Consider the following 19,082-nt stretch of genomic DNA (forward strand, 5'->3'; position numbering starts at 1 on the left):
TCTAAAAAGCTTGTTGGATTGGGTTTAATGTTTTAGCTTGACTTCTTTTAAAATAAGAGACTGTATAGAGAATCACTAAAATTCAAGTAATAGATTTGGCTTTGAATCATTGTGGGAAACTTTATATGGACAAAAAGGAAAGAAATCACGAACAGGATTAGAATGTGTGTATCATTATCTGAATATTTGATTAAAACATAGTTCTGACTTTGAAATGTGTTTTGAGTATCCAACAAAAACTTAAATAAGCAAAAAATATTTTTTAAAAAACTTTTATTGTTCAGAATACCTCAACTCTTTCTTAATGGTTGAAAGAAATAATGGTTTTTATAAGGATGGTGAAAATAGAAAAAAAAGTTCACATTTTCATTATTTTAAGCAATAAATACAATGCTGTAACTACTATTAATTCTATGTACACATTTGTATGTATTTGAATGAATGCTAAAGTTCAGCAAAAACATTTAATGAAATAAAATACTGGTAAATTAATTCTTAAAAATAAAACCCACATCATTAATTTGGGGGAAGGGAATTATCTTTTGTAATATTTTACTAGATAATTGTGTAAAAATATCAGTGCCTTATCAATATCATATATATATATATATATATGATTTAGATATGTACTGCATAGATACAAATTTTTTTTCTGTGGGAGTTTCTTTGGGAGGGGATTAAAAAATAAAAGCTTTGTTTTACCTTTCATCATACAATTCTAATTGAATAAGATACACAGTTATTAATTGCCAAAACTGAAGTCTAACATTTAGAAACATAACATATAAGAGGATAAGTGCACAAAAAATAACTAACTTAGTTGGTTTAAACATGAAAATGATACAAAAACGTTTGTTAAAAAACTGGCCATATAGTGAATCAGCATGAGGTTCTGATTTAAGCATACTGATAAAAGATCAATAATAATAGGCTGCTCTTGTAATGCTATATTTAGAATAGAATACTCTTTGAAAATAGAACATTTTCTGTTGTCATTTTAAGTTCTATTACGGCAGTATAGCTAGGTAGTACACATAAATAGATCTGACATTAAAATATATTTTAAAAAATCAGCATGACAGCTCAAGAATTTGAATCTTCTTCTGCAGAAAAAGCTTTGAACACAAATGAGTTAAACAAAAACAGAAGACCATTTTAACGTGCTTTAACCAGTTGGAAGGTCAGAACAGCCTATCTTCATTTGTCTGATATCTACTGTCACTTCCATACAACTTGGTGTTAGCATAGTCACAACATCTGGGTAATTTATAATCATTATATTTACTGGCCAGCTCATTTAGCTAACTTGTTTCATTTTCACTGACCAGAAAATTTTCCTAGGGCATTTCAAAACAGCAATAATTATTATAACAAAAACTCTTCTATATTCAGAAACAACTGAAGACTAAGAAATTATGAATACTGGTAAGCACCATAATAGCCAAATGATCAGTCATATGCTATTACATTTTACAGTTTTGTGTGTGTGTATATATATATATATATATATATATATATATATATATATATATATTTTTTTTTTTTTTTTAAAGCAATCAGGGTTAAGTAAATAAATAACTTGCCCAAGGTTACACGGCCAGTTATTTCTGGGTGTGGTGCTGAGTATCTGAGCCCGGATTTGATCCCCAGGTCATCCCGACACTGGAACCGGTGCTCTTACTCTCTGAGCCACCTGGCCGCCCCTGTTTTGTATACTTTTCAATCACACAAAATGATTCTTGTTCAAATATATGTTTACCAGTAAGGAATTCTGAAGAAGAGGTATTTTGGTTCCTCTGAAGTTGAACCAGAAGTTTGCTTTAGTGAAACCAATGTTCTATAACATAGGGGTTGTATCATTTTGGGGATGTCTTTTATTTCATCTTATTACTCTAATAGGTTTTATGTGAACTGTAGTTCCCTAATAATACATACACTTCTTATTTGTTGTACTTGTATACAAATTATATTCTATTCAAAATATGTTTGCTCAGGAAACAAAGCATTTTAAAAGATACACAAACTATATTATTCATTTTCAGGTGGAATACTTTTTAAACTTTTTTTCCCCATGTAACCCACTTCACTAGAATGATGTGATCCCTGAATCTGAAATTGATGAATGTACAAATTTTCATAGCAAAATAGCATTTAGCAAACCTAAAATGATTCATTAGGATATCCATTTTTCATCAAAAGACAATATAGAGAGACCATCCATTACTTGGGCATAACTTCTGAAAGAAAGTATTAATATTCCCACCAAGCACGCCAGCTTCATTTTAAAGTTCTCCACTTGATTGGAGTTTTGCTTTGTAAAGAGCATTTTCATCTTGCGCTGATTTTTTTTCTTTCCCTCATTATCAAATTTCTGATGCTAGCATCTAGCTGTGTTTCTAAAATATCCCTAAATGAGTTGGCCTAATATAGGTATTCCAGACTCTTATTTTAGCATAATCAGCCATGGCACTTTTTGCATTAGAAATCAACCTGCATATATCTTTAAGCCATCTAAGTTCATGGACAAAAATGCATTAAAATTATTTACAAGCTAGGTTCTTGAAAACATGATATAAACTTTCACAACAAGGTCTTTATACAGGCTCCACAGAAAATAAGAAATCCTTCATCAAATTTCATCATACAGAATGCACTGATGAATGTCTATATAGTAGAAACTCAAGAGGAAAAGTTTCTATTTACATATACTTCCTATTGACCTGACTCACTCAACCTAGGTTGTGAGGGAGGAAAAATGGTCTACAATCAAGTCACATATTCTGCTTGCAGCCCCATCCTATGCACATCACCAGTCCTGTACATAGCATGCCATCTCAAGGGAACATGGTCCAGAGGGGGCTAGGGTGAGTCAGCAAGTGAGCATAGCAGTTCTGCTCTGTTGGGTTTTTCTAGGGATGGGAATTATTGACAGCATGAGTGCTAGCTCCTCTTCTGACCACTGTGCAGTTGTAGGAAAGGACCAAACTGTTCCCTGATGCATCAAACTGTTGCACCAGAGAGGCTCTTCTGCCCCCCATGCCAGGGAGGAGATATACATGGTGAACAATCTCCCAGACTTGAAAAGGTTAATGTGCGTGTGTGTCCTCTTACCAGCATATGCTAATGTACTTATGGGCTATTTTTGTGGCATTCAAGGGAAATAAGTCCATCTTAGCTAGAAATCTTCTGGCCATAGAGTCATGAATACAATTCCTTCAGTAATAAGGGTGCAAGAGTGGTAATAAAGTTTGTAATTCCTCTGTAATCAAGCATAGAAATTTTCTGTTTTCAGAACCACATTTTCCATGTCATGGAAGCTTTTTCCATTCAATTGTTCACTACCAAGGTCATTAGTGTAGCCATGAACATCACTGATGGAGGACACGGTATAAGAAGCTGTGCGAAGGGCATCTGAATTGGAAAAGCTGTTCCCAAACTGGATTCTATATTGATTCCAATGTCTTCTCAAAACTGCTTGAACCTAAACATTCAGACAAAGGAGGAGGAAAGAAAAATGAGGAATATTATGATATTGTTGATTGATATTCATTTTTTAAAAAGGTAACACATTAAGTATTATGTGTTGCAATACACTGCATTCAGAATACAATCTGATTTTTGGAAAATTAATGCAAAAACCTTGACCAAATGCTTATTATCTGTCAGACACTAAAGATACAAAAACAAAAACGAAAGAGTTTGTGCCCTAAAGGAGTTCATATTCGATCAGGAGATGAATAACATGTATGTTTTCAAAAGAGCTTAGCAGAATGCCTGGTGTATTCTGTGTGCTTAATAAATGTCTGTTCCCTTCTGAGGGAATACAATTTATAATTATTATCAAGAGTAATAAGGTTAACTTCTTTTGTTAGTACACTTGCACTTAGAAAGTTAAGAAAAAAACTTCATGTAGTAAACAGAACTTGACCTAAGGGATTTTCTAAAGAACCTTGTTGTATCCTAAAAGATAGAAGTGAAATGGAAGTGTATTCCAATCATGGGAAGGCATGCAAGAGATGCCTTTACAAAGATGAGATTTGGAATTCCTGTAAGAGGAAGAACAAGTAGGCCAATTTGACTAGGTAGAGACTATATAAAGGAAAGTAATGGGCAATAACATTGGAAAGGTTGGTGGTGCCAACTTATAAGAGCCATTAAGTTCCAAACAAAGTGACTTATATTGTATCCTAAAAGCAATATAAATTCACTTAAGCTTTTTGAGTAGGAGCATGCCAGGTAAATCTGTGTGCTAGGAACATCTCTTTGACAGCTGCATGAAAGATGGTTCTGAAAGGGAAGAGCTGTGAGGAAGGAAGATCATTTAGTGGCTATTGTACAATTCCAGATAGTGAGACCAGAGATAGAGTGGTGTCTGTAAGAACAGAGAGAAAGGGAAGGATGACAAGGATGTTTTGGAGGTAAACTGAAAAGACTTGACATATGATTAGAAACAGGGGGAGGGACAGGAAGGGAATTTGAAAATCAGGGTATGAATTTGAAATTGTGAACATGGGTGACTAGAATGGTAGTTCCCTTCAATAGTAATAGGGAAGTTAAGAAGAAGGATAGGTTTGGGGAAAAGACAATAACCCCCTCTTTTGGACATGATGAAATTAAAATGCCTATGGAAACATTTGATTGGAAATTCTCAGAAGATGGGCCACAAAGTGATATGAAACTGCAAATCAGGAGAGATATTGGGTTATATTTGTAGATCTGGGGATCCTCTGAAAGAGATGATAATTAGAGCTATAGGAGCTGATGAAATCATCATAAGATTATTCAAATGGAGATGTTTCTTTTTGTTTATAACAGATGATGTTGCTGGTAGACTTGTACTGAAAAGATATATAATGATTATTTAGACATTTCTTTTAACTTTTATTTTTTAAAAATATATTTTGTTGGCATTTACTTTAGACATGGTATGATGGGACATCAAGCACCTACATGTAAATTAATTAATTATACAGATGATTTTAAATTTTCAAATGGTTGGTGTCTTATTAGAAAAAAAAAACTAGATGGTTAAATGTATGATTATCATTGTTCTGAAAAGTTCTATGAAAAATTTTATAACTTCATACTTTTATCCTAATTTTTGTGGAGCCAAATGATAAAATAAGTGCTGGGAAACTATTATGATTTAAGAATAAAATATATTATTTACATTTAAAATTGCTGTGACAGGCATGACATCTAAAGAACGGTGCACATATTGATTAAATATTTTGCAACATTCACTATAATACCATGGGATCCAGAACTCTGATTTCATAGGTGTAGGGAATTCCAACTGAGGAAATGTTTACAAATGAAGATTAGGAACTGGTCTGCAGCATTTAGTCTGATAATTTCCTGTTTGTACCAAGAAGATGAACGATTTGTTTAGGGTTATACAACCAGTGTATGGCAGGGATGGAACTTGAACCCATATCCCCTTGAATCTGAGTTAAATTCTCTGAGGAGCACTGTGTCATACTGCCTCTTACCATGAATATATTATTTTTCTTTGTTTGGAAATGTATTCTTAAATGTATTACCAGAAAATATGCTCCAAATTAAATACTGAAATTAAACATAATTTAAAAATTAAAGATGGAAATTTGGCAAAGAAGAACTATGGTGTCTCGTAGTGCTTCAGTCTAAACATATAAGTCATTTGTTTATTTATTTAAAATATCCTATATTAAGTCCACCATATATTGGAAGATTTATTCAGATACTTCAACAATTCAATTATTTTCCACCATGTCCCTGAATATTTGGGAAGAATTAAAACCACTTCATTGGACTGATTTTTTTCCCTTTATTTCTTTATATTTGTTTTTAATGGCAGCTAGGACCAAATTTTGAGAACAATGATATTAGTTCAAAGAAAGTGGAATATATATTGTGATTATAGATTACCTTTTATATATTTTGCTTATGTTTATATGTTTGTCTTCTGTTTTTTTTTAATGATAGAATGTAAATTCTTGAAGGCTAGGACTATTTCATTTTTTGTCATTGTATTCTCACTGCCTAACACTGCATGGCATACAGCAGATGTTTAATTGTTTGTTGATTGATTTTTTTCAGAAATTTATCAGATAGATATAATGAAAAGTTAACCTTACGAAGGAAAATTAATCTAAATGGCAAATATTTAAAGCATAGATATTAAACATCTGAGTACATCCTGAACCAGATTAAATTTAGTTACTATCTGATTTTAATTACTTTTGGCCAGTAATTTAACATTTTAGTGCCCTATGATAATTCTAAAAAACTCTTAAGTTGCTGATTTACTTTGGTGCAGGGAATTTACTACCAGAATGGAATCATAGGTATGAGAAAGAGGGGGGAGGGAGAAGAAAAAAAGGAAAGGAAGAAGGAAAGAGAGATGGAGAAGAGCTTGCCTATTAGATAGATAGACAGACAGACAGACAGACTAGAAAAAGGGGGAAAGGGGAGTTAAAAAAGGTAAAGAGCTATTAAGCTAAAAGCCAGAATAGCCAACTATAAGATGGAAAGCAAAAGGGACCAAGCAAGGGATTTTTTTATGCTGAGGAATGACATGATCATAATAGCAGAAAATGAGTTTGGCAGTTTGTTTTCATGTTACAGGAGAAAGCTAAGAAGCAAAGAGGTCATCAAGATTAGGAATGACTCATGCACAAATGTGGAGTTTCATCTGTGAAGATTAAGGGGACAGATTTGTGAGATGTGAAGAACTTAAGGTTATGCCAGCAGCTTTGCTAAAAAATTCATATGGTATTGTGATTTCCAATGGCCAAATTTATTTAGGGTATGCTGAAACATTTTAGTATTTTTGTCTTTTTTATATGTAGGTGAAATCTTAAAGGATTCAGAGGAAGTTGTGTTAATATATTTATTTTTAATATATTCCTTGCCATTAGACTTTTTAAATCAAGCAATTTGGGATTTATAGTCACTAACATTCAAAAAATATTTTCTAATGTGTATATTGATAAAATGATTGGTGTTGTCATATATGCAGTCTATAAGCAATTGTTTTTTACCAGTAATTGTGTTGTGTTTTGAACAAAATAAAAAGACTACCTCAAATGAAAAAAAAATTATGGTCACATAGTTATGTCTCTAATGTTTCATCATATAAAAACACAAAACATAAAAGTTTGCATCCTGGTAATATTATTTATTTCAACTCAATGGTTTTATCTATTTTTATATGTTTATAGATGAGATTTTTAATCTGTTTGATTATATTCAGTCATAATATCTGACAACCCAGTACCCTTGTTATCTTTGCTTTCAACAGCTCCTATGGATATTTAATAAGCATGACTTGAATTTTGTTAAAAAAAAAAACAAAGAACAACTCCTATTCTTTCCAATCATATTCTGTGTCTGCCCTTCTCATTTACTAGTCAGACTGATGGGTTTTGACTACTTTGCTGCCTCTGCATATAAGAGGCAACATAGAGCCAAGTGGTCTGATGTGATGCATCAGGAGAGTATTAAGTTTGACAGCTCTTGTGTCCCTTTTGCTCTCTTTTAGCCTTCAAAAGGAAATACATGCATAATAATCACATGCACACACATGCATATAAATCACAACCATCACACACAAGTATATAATAACCTACACATAAATATATAACATACACAGCATAATTCTTATATGTATACATATATAGCATAGCCCCATATATACATGCATATGCCACATATGTGCTCACACTATATATATGGATTGTGGTATATGTTTGTGTAGGTTTTGTATACATATATATAATTAGGGTTATGTGTGTATGTTTGCATGTACATATGTATTTAAAGTGTGTATTGTCTCTATACTACTCAAACTCCAGTTGCTCTCTTTTAAGTTTAAATCAAATACAGATTTTTTTAGTTTAGAATATATAGCCTTTCACAATGTGACCACGATTTATCTCTCCAGGTTTATTTTATATGATTTCTTTCCACATCATCTACTGTTCCCCCAAACTGATCATCTTGCTGTTTCTCACAACCTTCCACATCCCAGTTGTCTCTTTGCACCAGCTGTGTCCTTTATCTGGCAGCTATTCTCCCTCTTGTCTTCACAGCCTAGCTTGTGGCAGTTTTTATGTAGCATCTTTTCTCATTTCCTCAGCTAGTAGTATCTTTTTACATGATTACTTATATATTTTACAGGCACACATATTTATATATATCATCTCACCCTGTGAGAGAAAGGATTACCACCCCCGCCCTTTTGTCTTTGCGTCTCCAGCACCTAGAACAGTACTAGGCACATAGAAGGCAATTAATAGATATTTGCAGATTTTTTTTTTCTTTTCCTCTATGGCTAGGGCTCTCAAAGGTTGGAAGTTGCCTATGGCTCTCTGAACCATCAGCATCAATGCTGCTAGCAACTGTACTCTTGCTGTAAGTAGAGAAGCAAAGGGATAGTTGCAACTATGTAAATAGCATGTGTAACTTTCCCTGTGTCTTTCTTTTAGACTAGAATGAGAACAATATCTATTATATTGTCCAGGAGAATGCAGTCTCTCTTGTAGTGTGACTCAAATGGTTTGTTTTCAGGGGAAGGTAAGCAAAGAAGCCATTTATGTGCTTCTAGATCTCTTGGCTACCCCAATGTAAGGTCGATCACTTATAATTTTTTTGTAAGAACACTTTTTTCTTCATTTTCTTAAAACAATATGATACTTCCTCTAAAACTCCTGATTGACAAAATAAGTTGTTCAAAATAAATAATAATGATTTCTCATTTAATTGAAATGTTTGCTATTTCAGAATTTATATTCATGTTGTCCAATTAATTTTTTAAAGCATAGGTTCTCAATCTTTTGTTTTTGTCTCATGGACCCAAAGATTAATGAAAAAAAAAGATTATATATATAATCCAAGTTCATGGATTCTGTAACACCTAGAGAGGACCCTTGGGAGTTTGTGGACCTCAAAAATAATTTTATATTCCTTTATATAAGAAAGATGAAAGTCAATATTAGAAATTGCGGATACTGTACCTCACCATTAAAAAAGCAGAAAATTGTAGAAACCAAGAGACCCTGTAAAATAAAAAAGTTCACTTAATTTCATTAACAATAAAATCAAAGAATTACAGAACAATATTTGTAATATGTTAATATACCCAAATGAGAATTTTTTTAGTGTAAGAAATATAAAAAGTCCCATTTTAATTGAATTAGAAATATAATAGGTTGTTCAAAATATTTATAGAAGCTCTTTTTGAGGTGGCTAATACTTGGAAATTGAAGGGATACCCATCAATTAGGGAATGGATAAACAAGCTGTGGTATGTGATTGTAATGGAATATTATTGTCCTATAAGAATTGATAAGCAGGATGATTCCAGAAAAACCTGAAAAGACCTACATGAACTGATGCAAAGTGAGGTGAAGAGAACCAAGAGAACATTATATACAGTAACAGCAATATTGTATGATGAAGAACTGTAAATAACTTTGGTATTCTCAACAATATAATGATTGATCCTAGACAATCCCAAAGGATTAATGATGAAACATACTATCCACCTCCAAAGAAAGTAATGATATTGTTTGAATACAGACTGAAGCACACTATTTTTCACTTTCTTTCTTTCATTCTTTTTCTTTCATTTGCATCTTCTTATACAAAATGACTAATACTGAAATGTTTTTACATAATTGCACATGTATAACATATGTGATCGTTAACTATCTCAGGGAAGAGACAGGGGAGGAAGGGAGGGAGGGATATAATTTAAAACTCAAAAAAAGCAAATGCAAAAATGGTTGTAACATGTAACTGGGAGAAATTATATGAATGGTATATATATTATAGTTTTAAACAAAGAAATATAAAAGGACTCACTGTATAGTACATATTTAATAATTCAGAAGATTCATGATTTTATTGGTATAAGTAATAATAATTATAACTAAAAAGTTATATAGTACTTTAAAGTTTTCAAAGCACTTTACATATTGTTTTGTGTGCTCTCTCCACTAATGCAGATTACAGCCTTTCATTTTTTAATAAATTGTCTTCTAAAGTTTCTGTGGCCAAAATAATTCAAAATCTCATGGCCAACCTTCTGGGAATAGGTCTTTCTAAAGTTGGTGATGGTGGCCCTCTGATGACAGATGTTCCTGAGACAGCACACTATCCCTTTCTATCTAGGAAAAACCTACCAGAGCTTGTTTTTGAGCTGGAGAACCCAAGGTCAACTCAGGTCATGATGGAACACTGGAGAACTAACTACATGGTCAGTCATGCAAAAGTGAGGCAATATTTTAAATGTTTTAAAAGTAGACTTCCCAAGGTAATTCTGTCCACTTCTGGTGGTGTAAGCTAAATAAAGCTCTCTCTTTGCTACTCTCTCTGCCACAAATAAATAAATAATGTGAAAGCCATAGAAAAGTCTCCAATCCCCAAATAGTATTATTTTTACATTTGTCAATGAGCCTGTTCTTAAATTTAGGTAGTGAGTAGACTAAGGTAAATGATAGAGGGGAGGGAATATCTCCTATTGTTTTACTCTTATTTAATGTCACTGAATTAGGGAAATCAGTTACATATGAAAGTCGCAGTTGAAGGTTCTGAAATGTAGGCCTATGAGGGATTTGGGATGTGGGTGTCTACATAGCACATATTCTCAGGTATTCCCTTGAAAATGAGGTGGCATCCTCACACTCGTCCCCCTTCCCAACACAGTTCTGTTCTACATGACTGCTAAGTGGCAAAGAATTTTGTCAGAGTTTTTAGTGAATATTGAATCTTTTCACTGAACTCTTAAACCAATATGGGAAGAGGCAGAGTGAGTTTGACCTCTCCTCTATTTTGCAGAAAATTCTATAACACAAAGGGGCAAAATGATAGCAACACTACGGCTGATAAAAGAAAACAATTGAATAAAAAAGAGGATATGCTCAATTATATATTTTCATAGATGGCAAAATACTGGAAAATGAATGAAGACTGTACATAATATGGTATGGATTAACAATTTTACTGACTATTGTATAGAAGAAACATTAGCAAATTCCCCAATGCCCTCATACCTGGTAATGCATGAGGATGTGCATAATATAGTCATATATTTCTTCAGCAATTAGTCCTCCTGGTCTCCAAGGAATTAGCACAAATTCAATTCCAAGCAGTGGTACAAGAATGAGGGTTGCTCTTACTGCTTTCATGTACAGATTTGACTCTGCTTGGTGAGTGACTTTTAACTTGGTGATGAGGACACGCACAATGTTCAATAGGAAGAAGAGGTTCACCTACAAGGGGAAAAATGAAGTTTTAGTAAATTACCTAGTGCATCATAAGTGTATCATTTCTAAACTGATTTTACATGTGGAGGACAATGAATCAAAGATATCATGCATATACTTCATTGCCCCAGTAAATGAGAATGTGTGGGTTCAAGGTTTCCATGCAATGACGTGAATATGTAAAATAAAAATCCATTAACATGAAAGAATGAATTTAAAGGAACATGAAATTATGGTAGAATGAAAACATTTGAAGATTTTCTTTTAAATTTCAGTATTTGTCATGCTTTGTTTTAAGATAATTTTTGATTGTGAGCTACAGCTGTCTGAAACCGAAAACCTTTGGGGCATGTTCAGGTTAAACCATGTAAACTTAACGTTCCTGGGCATCAACAAAATCCTTTTATATCAAGAAATACCTTTCATACATACTGATCAAGGTTTACTCAACAAGTTCTAAAGAGTAGCGATTGAGGAAATTGTTGGTGGCATTATGTCACTTGCTCCACACCTCTCCTACTAAAAGATTTTGTCTCTCTCTTCTTGAATTCATTTACTTTATTCTCACTCACATCCTCTCTTGATGATTTCTAACACCTTCCATATATCACTGATCAATTATTCCCAATATCAGTTACTGATCAGTTATTCCCAGTATCAGTATTAAAGACTCAATCAATTGTTTGCATCCAAAAGTACAGTATGCAAACACATGAACATATTCACAAGAATACAGTAATCTGGAAAACAACCATGGTAATGTTTTATGTAATATGGGAAAAAAAACTATATGAGACATAGCATGATAGTGCAGAGAGTGTTAAACCTGGTATCAGGTAGTCTGGGCTTAAATTATTCCTCCTAAACTCATTGTCTATGTGGTCATTGGTTGATCAACCTCTTGATCAATTTCCTTATATGTGAAATGGGAATAATAATTGTGCTAATGATATAAGTAGATTGCTGTGAAGAAAACCACTTCAGAAATTTAAAAAAAATCTATATAAATGAGTTTATAGGATCATACAGGTCATTCAGTCCAAATTCCTAATTTTACAAAAGACGAAACTAAGAGATTGAGACTTCTTATTGTTTAAATTTACTATTTTAAGAAAGATACTATGAAAAGAAACGAGGCACAAAAAATAGCCTTTCTATCCTCATAGAACTTAAGATTGCATACATAAACAATAGGCTTCAGTAGAAATGCCATCATGAAAAGTCAATGCTTACAAATAAAGACATGTTATTACTAAAGATAAAAGTAGAAAGAATCCTTAGGGGAACTGTAAGAATTGAATAAATTATCATATCAACTGCCATCTCACCACTTTCAATTTATTGCCTTTTCTAAGCATATACTAGCTGACTTTGTTTTTTAACTCTGGAAAATATCACTCACCAATAAAGTGTACAAGACAAAATGATCTCACATATTAACTTATAAACAAATGTAGAATAATAAACTTGGGGCATTTTATGTAAGTGCCTTAGCTAATGTCCTTTATTAAAACAATGTTAGAAACATGGTAATTTTTGTTGCTACTCTGTGAAGGGGAAAACAACCTGAGTTGCTGATCCATCTTCCTAGTTAAGAATATTTTTTAAATATGGGATTTTAGATAAGGGTAACAGACAAGTTTATTATGTAAACTAATCTTGAGAATATAATTAGTACTTTCTTCTAACTTGTAAAATCAGTGTGCTAGATTCAGGCTGAAAATAGTTCCCATGACGATCTCTATGTAACATCAATTTAATGATGTCAAGTAAATTCACTCTACTGCCCTGTAAAAGCACTTCTATTAAAAAAAAAAAAGTGAAGAAACTGGAAGTGGAAATGTAATTACCAAAAGAAATGCATTCAAATAAACATATATTTGGGCACAAAACCAGTGGAAGATGAAAACTGGCAGAACAGCAGGAACAGATGGAAAATAAATAACCTTTATAGTGCTATTTGTTATATTGTAAGATATCTGAATTTTTCATGCAAAAGGTAGAGAGCAACATGGTATTTGAAACATGAATTATTCATATAACATCTCTAAATTTTTCAGTATTTTGAAAAGGAAAAAGCAAGCTCCCACATAATTTTCTACCACAGTGAAAATCAGTTCTACCTAACTATTTTTGACCTCTCCAGTCAGTACCTTATAACAAGGATGTGGGATGGAACATTTTTTTCACATAAAAAGGAACATCTCCTCCCCCCCCCCCCCATAGACAATTTATGTTTTTACTGGTATTAGAAGTTCTCCTGTGAGATTCCCTCTACTAATACAGATCTGCAACCATACTGAAACATGGAGTCTTATATATCCCAATTGCCTGAGATACTAAGAGACTTGAATGACTTACTTGAGATCAAATTTTCAGTATGTGTAAGAGGCCTAATTTGAATCAAGATTTTCCTCCATCATAGTTCCACGATCCCACCACATTGCCATGCTGCCATATTTCCCCTTTATGTTCCTAAATTATTACCTTCCCTTGAACAAAGCAGTCTCAGAAAGACTCTTAGATATAATTGTATTATCATGTCATATTTTTCATTATTCAAAATTTATATCTGCCCTACTTTATGGATTTTGGGATCTTGAAACTCAACATAATTAAGTGATAGTATTTTCCTCCACAAAAGGAGGAATTCCTTAAAATCACTTTGTCCTTCAAAAAAATTTCAGCTCCATTTCCCCCCTATTAGTACAATATTGTATTTCTTTGGTATGAAAAATCAGGCCATGTTTAGCAAGATATGAAAAATTTGTATTGGCAAACTAACTGCCTCAACAATGAAATCTTCACTCACACAATTACAAAAAAAAAATGAGTAATCTTCTATCTTCATTGCATATGTGCCTTTTTCAGTAAACAAAGTATACTGTTTTGTTTTCACTTCTCAGAAAATCTCCCTACTTTAATGTTGGATTCATCATGTATAAATATTTCCAAGTAAATTTCTATTAGATAGAGCAATGCATAATCTTATGGAAATAGTGAAGAAGCCATGCCTAGAAAAGTTGGATGCATAGGGAAAGCAGACTTAGAATCTGATAACTGACTACTGGCTAGTCTATAAGCACAGTAACAAAAGATTATTTCCTTCAAGATGTGGGTGAATGTTTTCATTACCTTGATAAGGATAAACAAGGACTAGTCTCTTGCTATAAGCATCATCATCATCATCAAAAAAGTTTATATACTGCTTTATAGTTTGCAAAGTACTTTTTACACAGACACACATATTGTCTCATTTAATCCTCACAACAACTCTGTGAAGTTGGTGCTATTTTATAGTTGAGGAAAGTGAGGCATGGAAGGGTTAAGTAACATGTCTGAGTTTCCACAGTTGGTGGAGCTGTTCTATGTTCATTTGTTACCCAAGCTGCACAAGCCCAGAAACAAGGTTGGTTGGGTATATTTGGGACTGAAGAAGGAAGTTATCATTGAGCTCCAAATAAAGCTAGTGACATTAGTAGTTATATTAACTCACAAGTTTTTAACCACATATTTCACTTTGCATTGTTACCTATTATCTGTGTTCCTAACGTCTCCAGCTATTCTTAAAGCTCTTAAAGGCCAAGGTCTATGCCTCAGATTTCTTCTCTATTCAGCTGTCTATCATATACTTAATACTACTTAATAAGTATGATTTGAATGACAACATATAACAACCTTGTGACCTTGAGCAAGTCATTTTACCTCTCTGGTCCTCAGTTTCTCTATCTGTAAACTTACGAGAATGGATTAAATTACCTTTGAGATCCTTTACAGATCTAAATCTAGGGTTCTATGAATTCAGTTGGATTTCATTAGGAACCATATTAGTGAACTGTATTAGCTTTTTTCTTGGCAAGTAGACAGATGAGCTGTGTAAACAATGCAACCAAGTAGGAACCATTTGGGCACTGATAGCCCTTTCTCCTCTTTCAGTGTAGAAGAGCAGTACACTATCCATCTTTGCCTACCTGTGAGACACATGTGTATGTAACATTTGTACACACATATATGTGTGTGATATGTGTGTATATATGCATTTACATATATGTCTAACATGGTTATTATGGCATCATGGCATAGCGGAAAGAGAGAGAGCTGAATTTGGAGTCAGTGGCTTGTATTTGAATTTTAGCTCAAACATTTACTAGCTGTGTAACCCTGGGCAAGTCACTGAACCACTCTGTGAATAAATTTTCTCATTTATAAACTAGGGATAACAATTCTTATACCTCCTAACTGTTATGAGAAAAGGGATATATAAACATTTAAAAAGTATGTAAAATGTGAAATAGTATTTCATCATGAAGCTTATCATGCTACATCTTTTTTTTCTCACAGATTCATGGTGTTATTTCCTTAATTTTTAAAGTTGCCATTGATTTAAATGCATGTCAACATGTTAAGTATTTTTAAATCTCTATAGAAAAAACATTTCTGGGTATTTTCAGATTTTGCTCTCTAAATATATCATGTTTTTCATTGTTTGAAACTCCATATCTCTTTCAATACAAGTAATGCTTTTATAACCTATAATTACATTTCCTCAATAGTAATTACACATGAACTGTAGGAACTTGAGGTGCTTTATAAAATGAAAATAAAAGAGTATAAAATATAACCAAGCTTTCTTGCCACATGTAAATGTCCAGTTAGAAAACTGCTTTTTAAAAGGTTGTTTACTTATTGCACGGTATAATGCTAAATTAAGGAATACTTTCATTGGATATAAACATAATTTTTAAAAATTACTGGAGAACTAACTTTATTATATTACTCTTTAAATATCTAGGAATGTGGTATAAAGGCTAAAAAACTGAATCAATTAAATTGAGAAGAAAAACAAGACATGCTAAAAAAAAAACATACCAATAAAGCTGCACAAATTGGACCATGGATGATGTATAGGAGATGTGTATCAGAACTGATCCAGCAGCTAGTGGGAAAAAAAACAACAACAGAGAAATGAGTGCTAAAGATTCGTTTTCATAGATTCATAGTAAAAATCTGAAAGAAACATTCCCTTACTTGTCATTATAGTATAAACTCCTTGCCACAGCATGTAAACAGGCAGGTATCAGTGGGAATCCTGTCAAAATAAAAGAAAGAAAGAATTCAGAGATTAATTTTCACCCGAATTTACCTTCAAAAATGGATATTTCTATAAAGAAAGTTTAAATTATATAAAGCATTAAAGTAATACAAAAAATATTTTTGAGGGTCTGCTGTCCCTACCAGTCATCTGATACTTTTACTGTATTGTTTTATGGAGGTGGTTTTCTTTGTACATGATTACATCTTAGCTCAGCTCAGACATCTCCTCATCCATCACCTGACCATACTACTTTGGGACTTCTCTGACTGACTTCTCCATGATAACCTCCCATAAGGCACTTTCTCTGTCCCTCTTCTCCCATTTGGTGTATTAGTTCTTAAATTTTTAACTAAGAATAAAAAAGAGATTCCCCAAAATTAAATCAAGAAGCTTTAAATATAAAAGACAAATTTATGTATTGGAGATGCCATTATGTCTGAGACTCCCCAAATGATTTTGATTGCTACAATTAATAAAAGCAATATGGCCCAGGAGTGGGGAACCTGCAGCCTCGAAGCCATGTATGGCCTCAAGGTTGTAAGTTTGCCACCCCAGAAACAACTCTCTTATAATGTTGGTCTTGGGGGTATAAGGCTAACACTTCTCTACAGTCTGTTGAGGTTGTAAAAAAAGAACAATGCACTATCGTCTGTTATAGTCCAATAGTGGTTTTGCTTTTATACTAAAATGGTCATGTAGTGGAAAGAACCCTGGTCTTTAAATCAATAGTAACTGAGACTCAAATTCTGCCACTCATGCTTACTAGATAAATAATCAGGGACTATTGCTTAACCTGATCTTCAGATTCCTCATCTGTAAAAAGAAGATAATTGCTCTGACTCTCTGATAGTTATTGTGATGACAAAATGAGACATACTTTGCTAAATATTTTGCAAATCATAAAGTTCCATGGGTAGTCATGGCAAGGAAGGTGGCCATGAAGGGCTACTTCTCCCACAGTAACTCCTGGGATTGTCTCAGCCTTAGTAGAGGGAATCCTTCCCCCTCCCCCCATGTCTCTTTGAAGTATTGAGAATTTTGTTATTGCTGGGAATACAAGGAATTATGAAACACAAATTCTTTCTTCAAGGAGCTTATAATATCATCACAACTCTAAGGCAGTCAATAGACAATTATTAAGTACCCATTATGTGCAAAAATCTGAAGATGCAAATATGAGAGTATCACTGCCCTCAAGGAGTTTTTAATATAATCAAGGATTCCAAAACACAAAAAGACTGATTTTTTTAATAACAGATTTTATTTTGATATTACAATATTTGAATCTTTAAAACTGCACTAACACTTTTGAGACAGCCTATATTACTGTTGGTATTACCAATATTTCCTAATGGAATTGCCTGAAGAAATGACAGCACATTTCAGATAGTTCATTTATTCTCTGTTTTTTTAAACCACCAGAGTAGTTTGTTTAAGGGTACATAGATTATTTAGCTAAATTAATTACATACATAATTATATTTGCCGAAGAGCTATTAAAGCTTTAAAATTCCATTAAGACTTTGGGAATATCCTAAATAATAGCTGGCATTTAGATAGCACTTCAAGGTTTACAAAGTACTTTACAAATTGCTTCTCATTTTGTCATCATAATACCTCTAGAGTGAATATGATTTAAATAACAGACATTGCTGAAGATCTTATACAAAAAAATTTTAAGTTGAAATTGTGCTTTGTAGGGTAGTTACCCAAAGCAATTTAACTATCTCAAGATTAATAGTCTCAAAATTATAAAATATTCTAATTATTATTCCTACTTTTAAAATATATAAACACTATTTTTTATGTTCTAGCAATATAGGTTAAGCAGGATTTAGGAATAATAAATATTTGCCTTTCTCTAATCTTTTCCAATTTTGTTGTTACCATTCAAAGAATTACTTGACTTTTCTAAAAACAAATATCTATTGACTCAGATAATAGAAACTGGAATTAAAATTCAACCCAAAAAGCATTTAACATGAACTCCTTTGTGCAGGAGAACCTTTGAGTTTATTTAGCCCAGAAGATAAGGCAACAGTCCCCTGAAGGTCATGTGACTTGTTTCAGTTTACCAACTAGTCACCAACAAGTCAGGTGTCCCCTGCCTTATAGACCAATGCTCTTTTTATTTTATTGCAATGCCCATCAAAAATGAGCATTCGTTAATGCTTTATACAACACAAAACTTTTTTTAATAAAAATAATTTCTTGGTTTTGCAAACTTTAATTCAGCAAAAGTCAACCAAATATATCCACACTGTGATAAAAGAGTCTATTATCCACTGATTTCTACCTATGTAAGAAAAATAATAACAATAGATGGTTTTTTTTTAAAGCAATTGGCATTAAGTAACTTGCTCAAGGTTACATGGCCAGGTGTTTCTGGGTAGGTGCTAAGTGTCTGAGCCCGGGATTCAATCTCCAGGTCTTCTCAACACGGGAGCTGGTGCTCTTACTCTCTGTGCTACCTGGCCGCCCCACAATAGACACTTGTGATATGGTTTAGACTAGGTAGCACAGTGGATAGTGTCAGACCTGGAGTCAAGAAGACTCATTTTCCTGTGTTCAAAACTGGCCTCAGATAAATACTGCCACATGACCCTGGAGAAGTCACTTAATGCTCTTTGCCTCAGTTTTTTTATCTGAAAAATTATCTGTAGAAGGGAATGGCAAACCACTCCAGCATCTTTGCCAAGAAAATCCCCCAAAGAGTCCCAACGTGTCAGACAGGA

General features: G+C 33.1%; 1 protein-coding gene across 2 annotated transcripts in view; it reads right to left on the reverse strand.

Annotated features, from left to right (window-relative positions):
- Positions 1 to 1,937: 1,937 nt before the first annotated feature.
- Positions 1,938 to 19,082, reverse strand: part of CALCRL (calcitonin receptor like receptor) — a 124,682-nt gene continuing 107,537 nt past the window's right edge. For both annotated transcript variants that reach the window (XM_069064518.1, XM_069064517.1), the window contains 5 exons: positions 16,281 to 16,341; positions 16,122 to 16,188; positions 11,040 to 11,258; positions 9,000 to 9,041; positions 1,938 to 3,481 (listed from right to left, as the gene is read on the reverse strand). In XM_069064518.1, the coding sequence (XP_068920619.1) occupies positions 3,266 to 3,481; positions 9,000 to 9,041; positions 11,040 to 11,258; positions 16,122 to 16,188; positions 16,281 to 16,341 (605 nt within the window). In that variant the 3' untranslated portion in view covers positions 1,938 to 3,265. The remainder of the gene's footprint in view (positions 3,482 to 8,999; positions 9,042 to 11,039; positions 11,259 to 16,121; positions 16,189 to 16,280; positions 16,342 to 19,082) is intronic.

Source organism: Petaurus breviceps, unplaced genomic scaffold (assembly GCF_028583685.1).
Source record: "Petaurus breviceps papuanus isolate PSGF00001 unplaced genomic scaffold, PetGlider_PUasm1.0 90638, whole genome shotgun sequence".
NCBI classification, from domain to species: domain Eukaryota; kingdom Metazoa; phylum Chordata; class Mammalia; order Diprotodontia; family Petauridae; genus Petaurus; species Petaurus breviceps.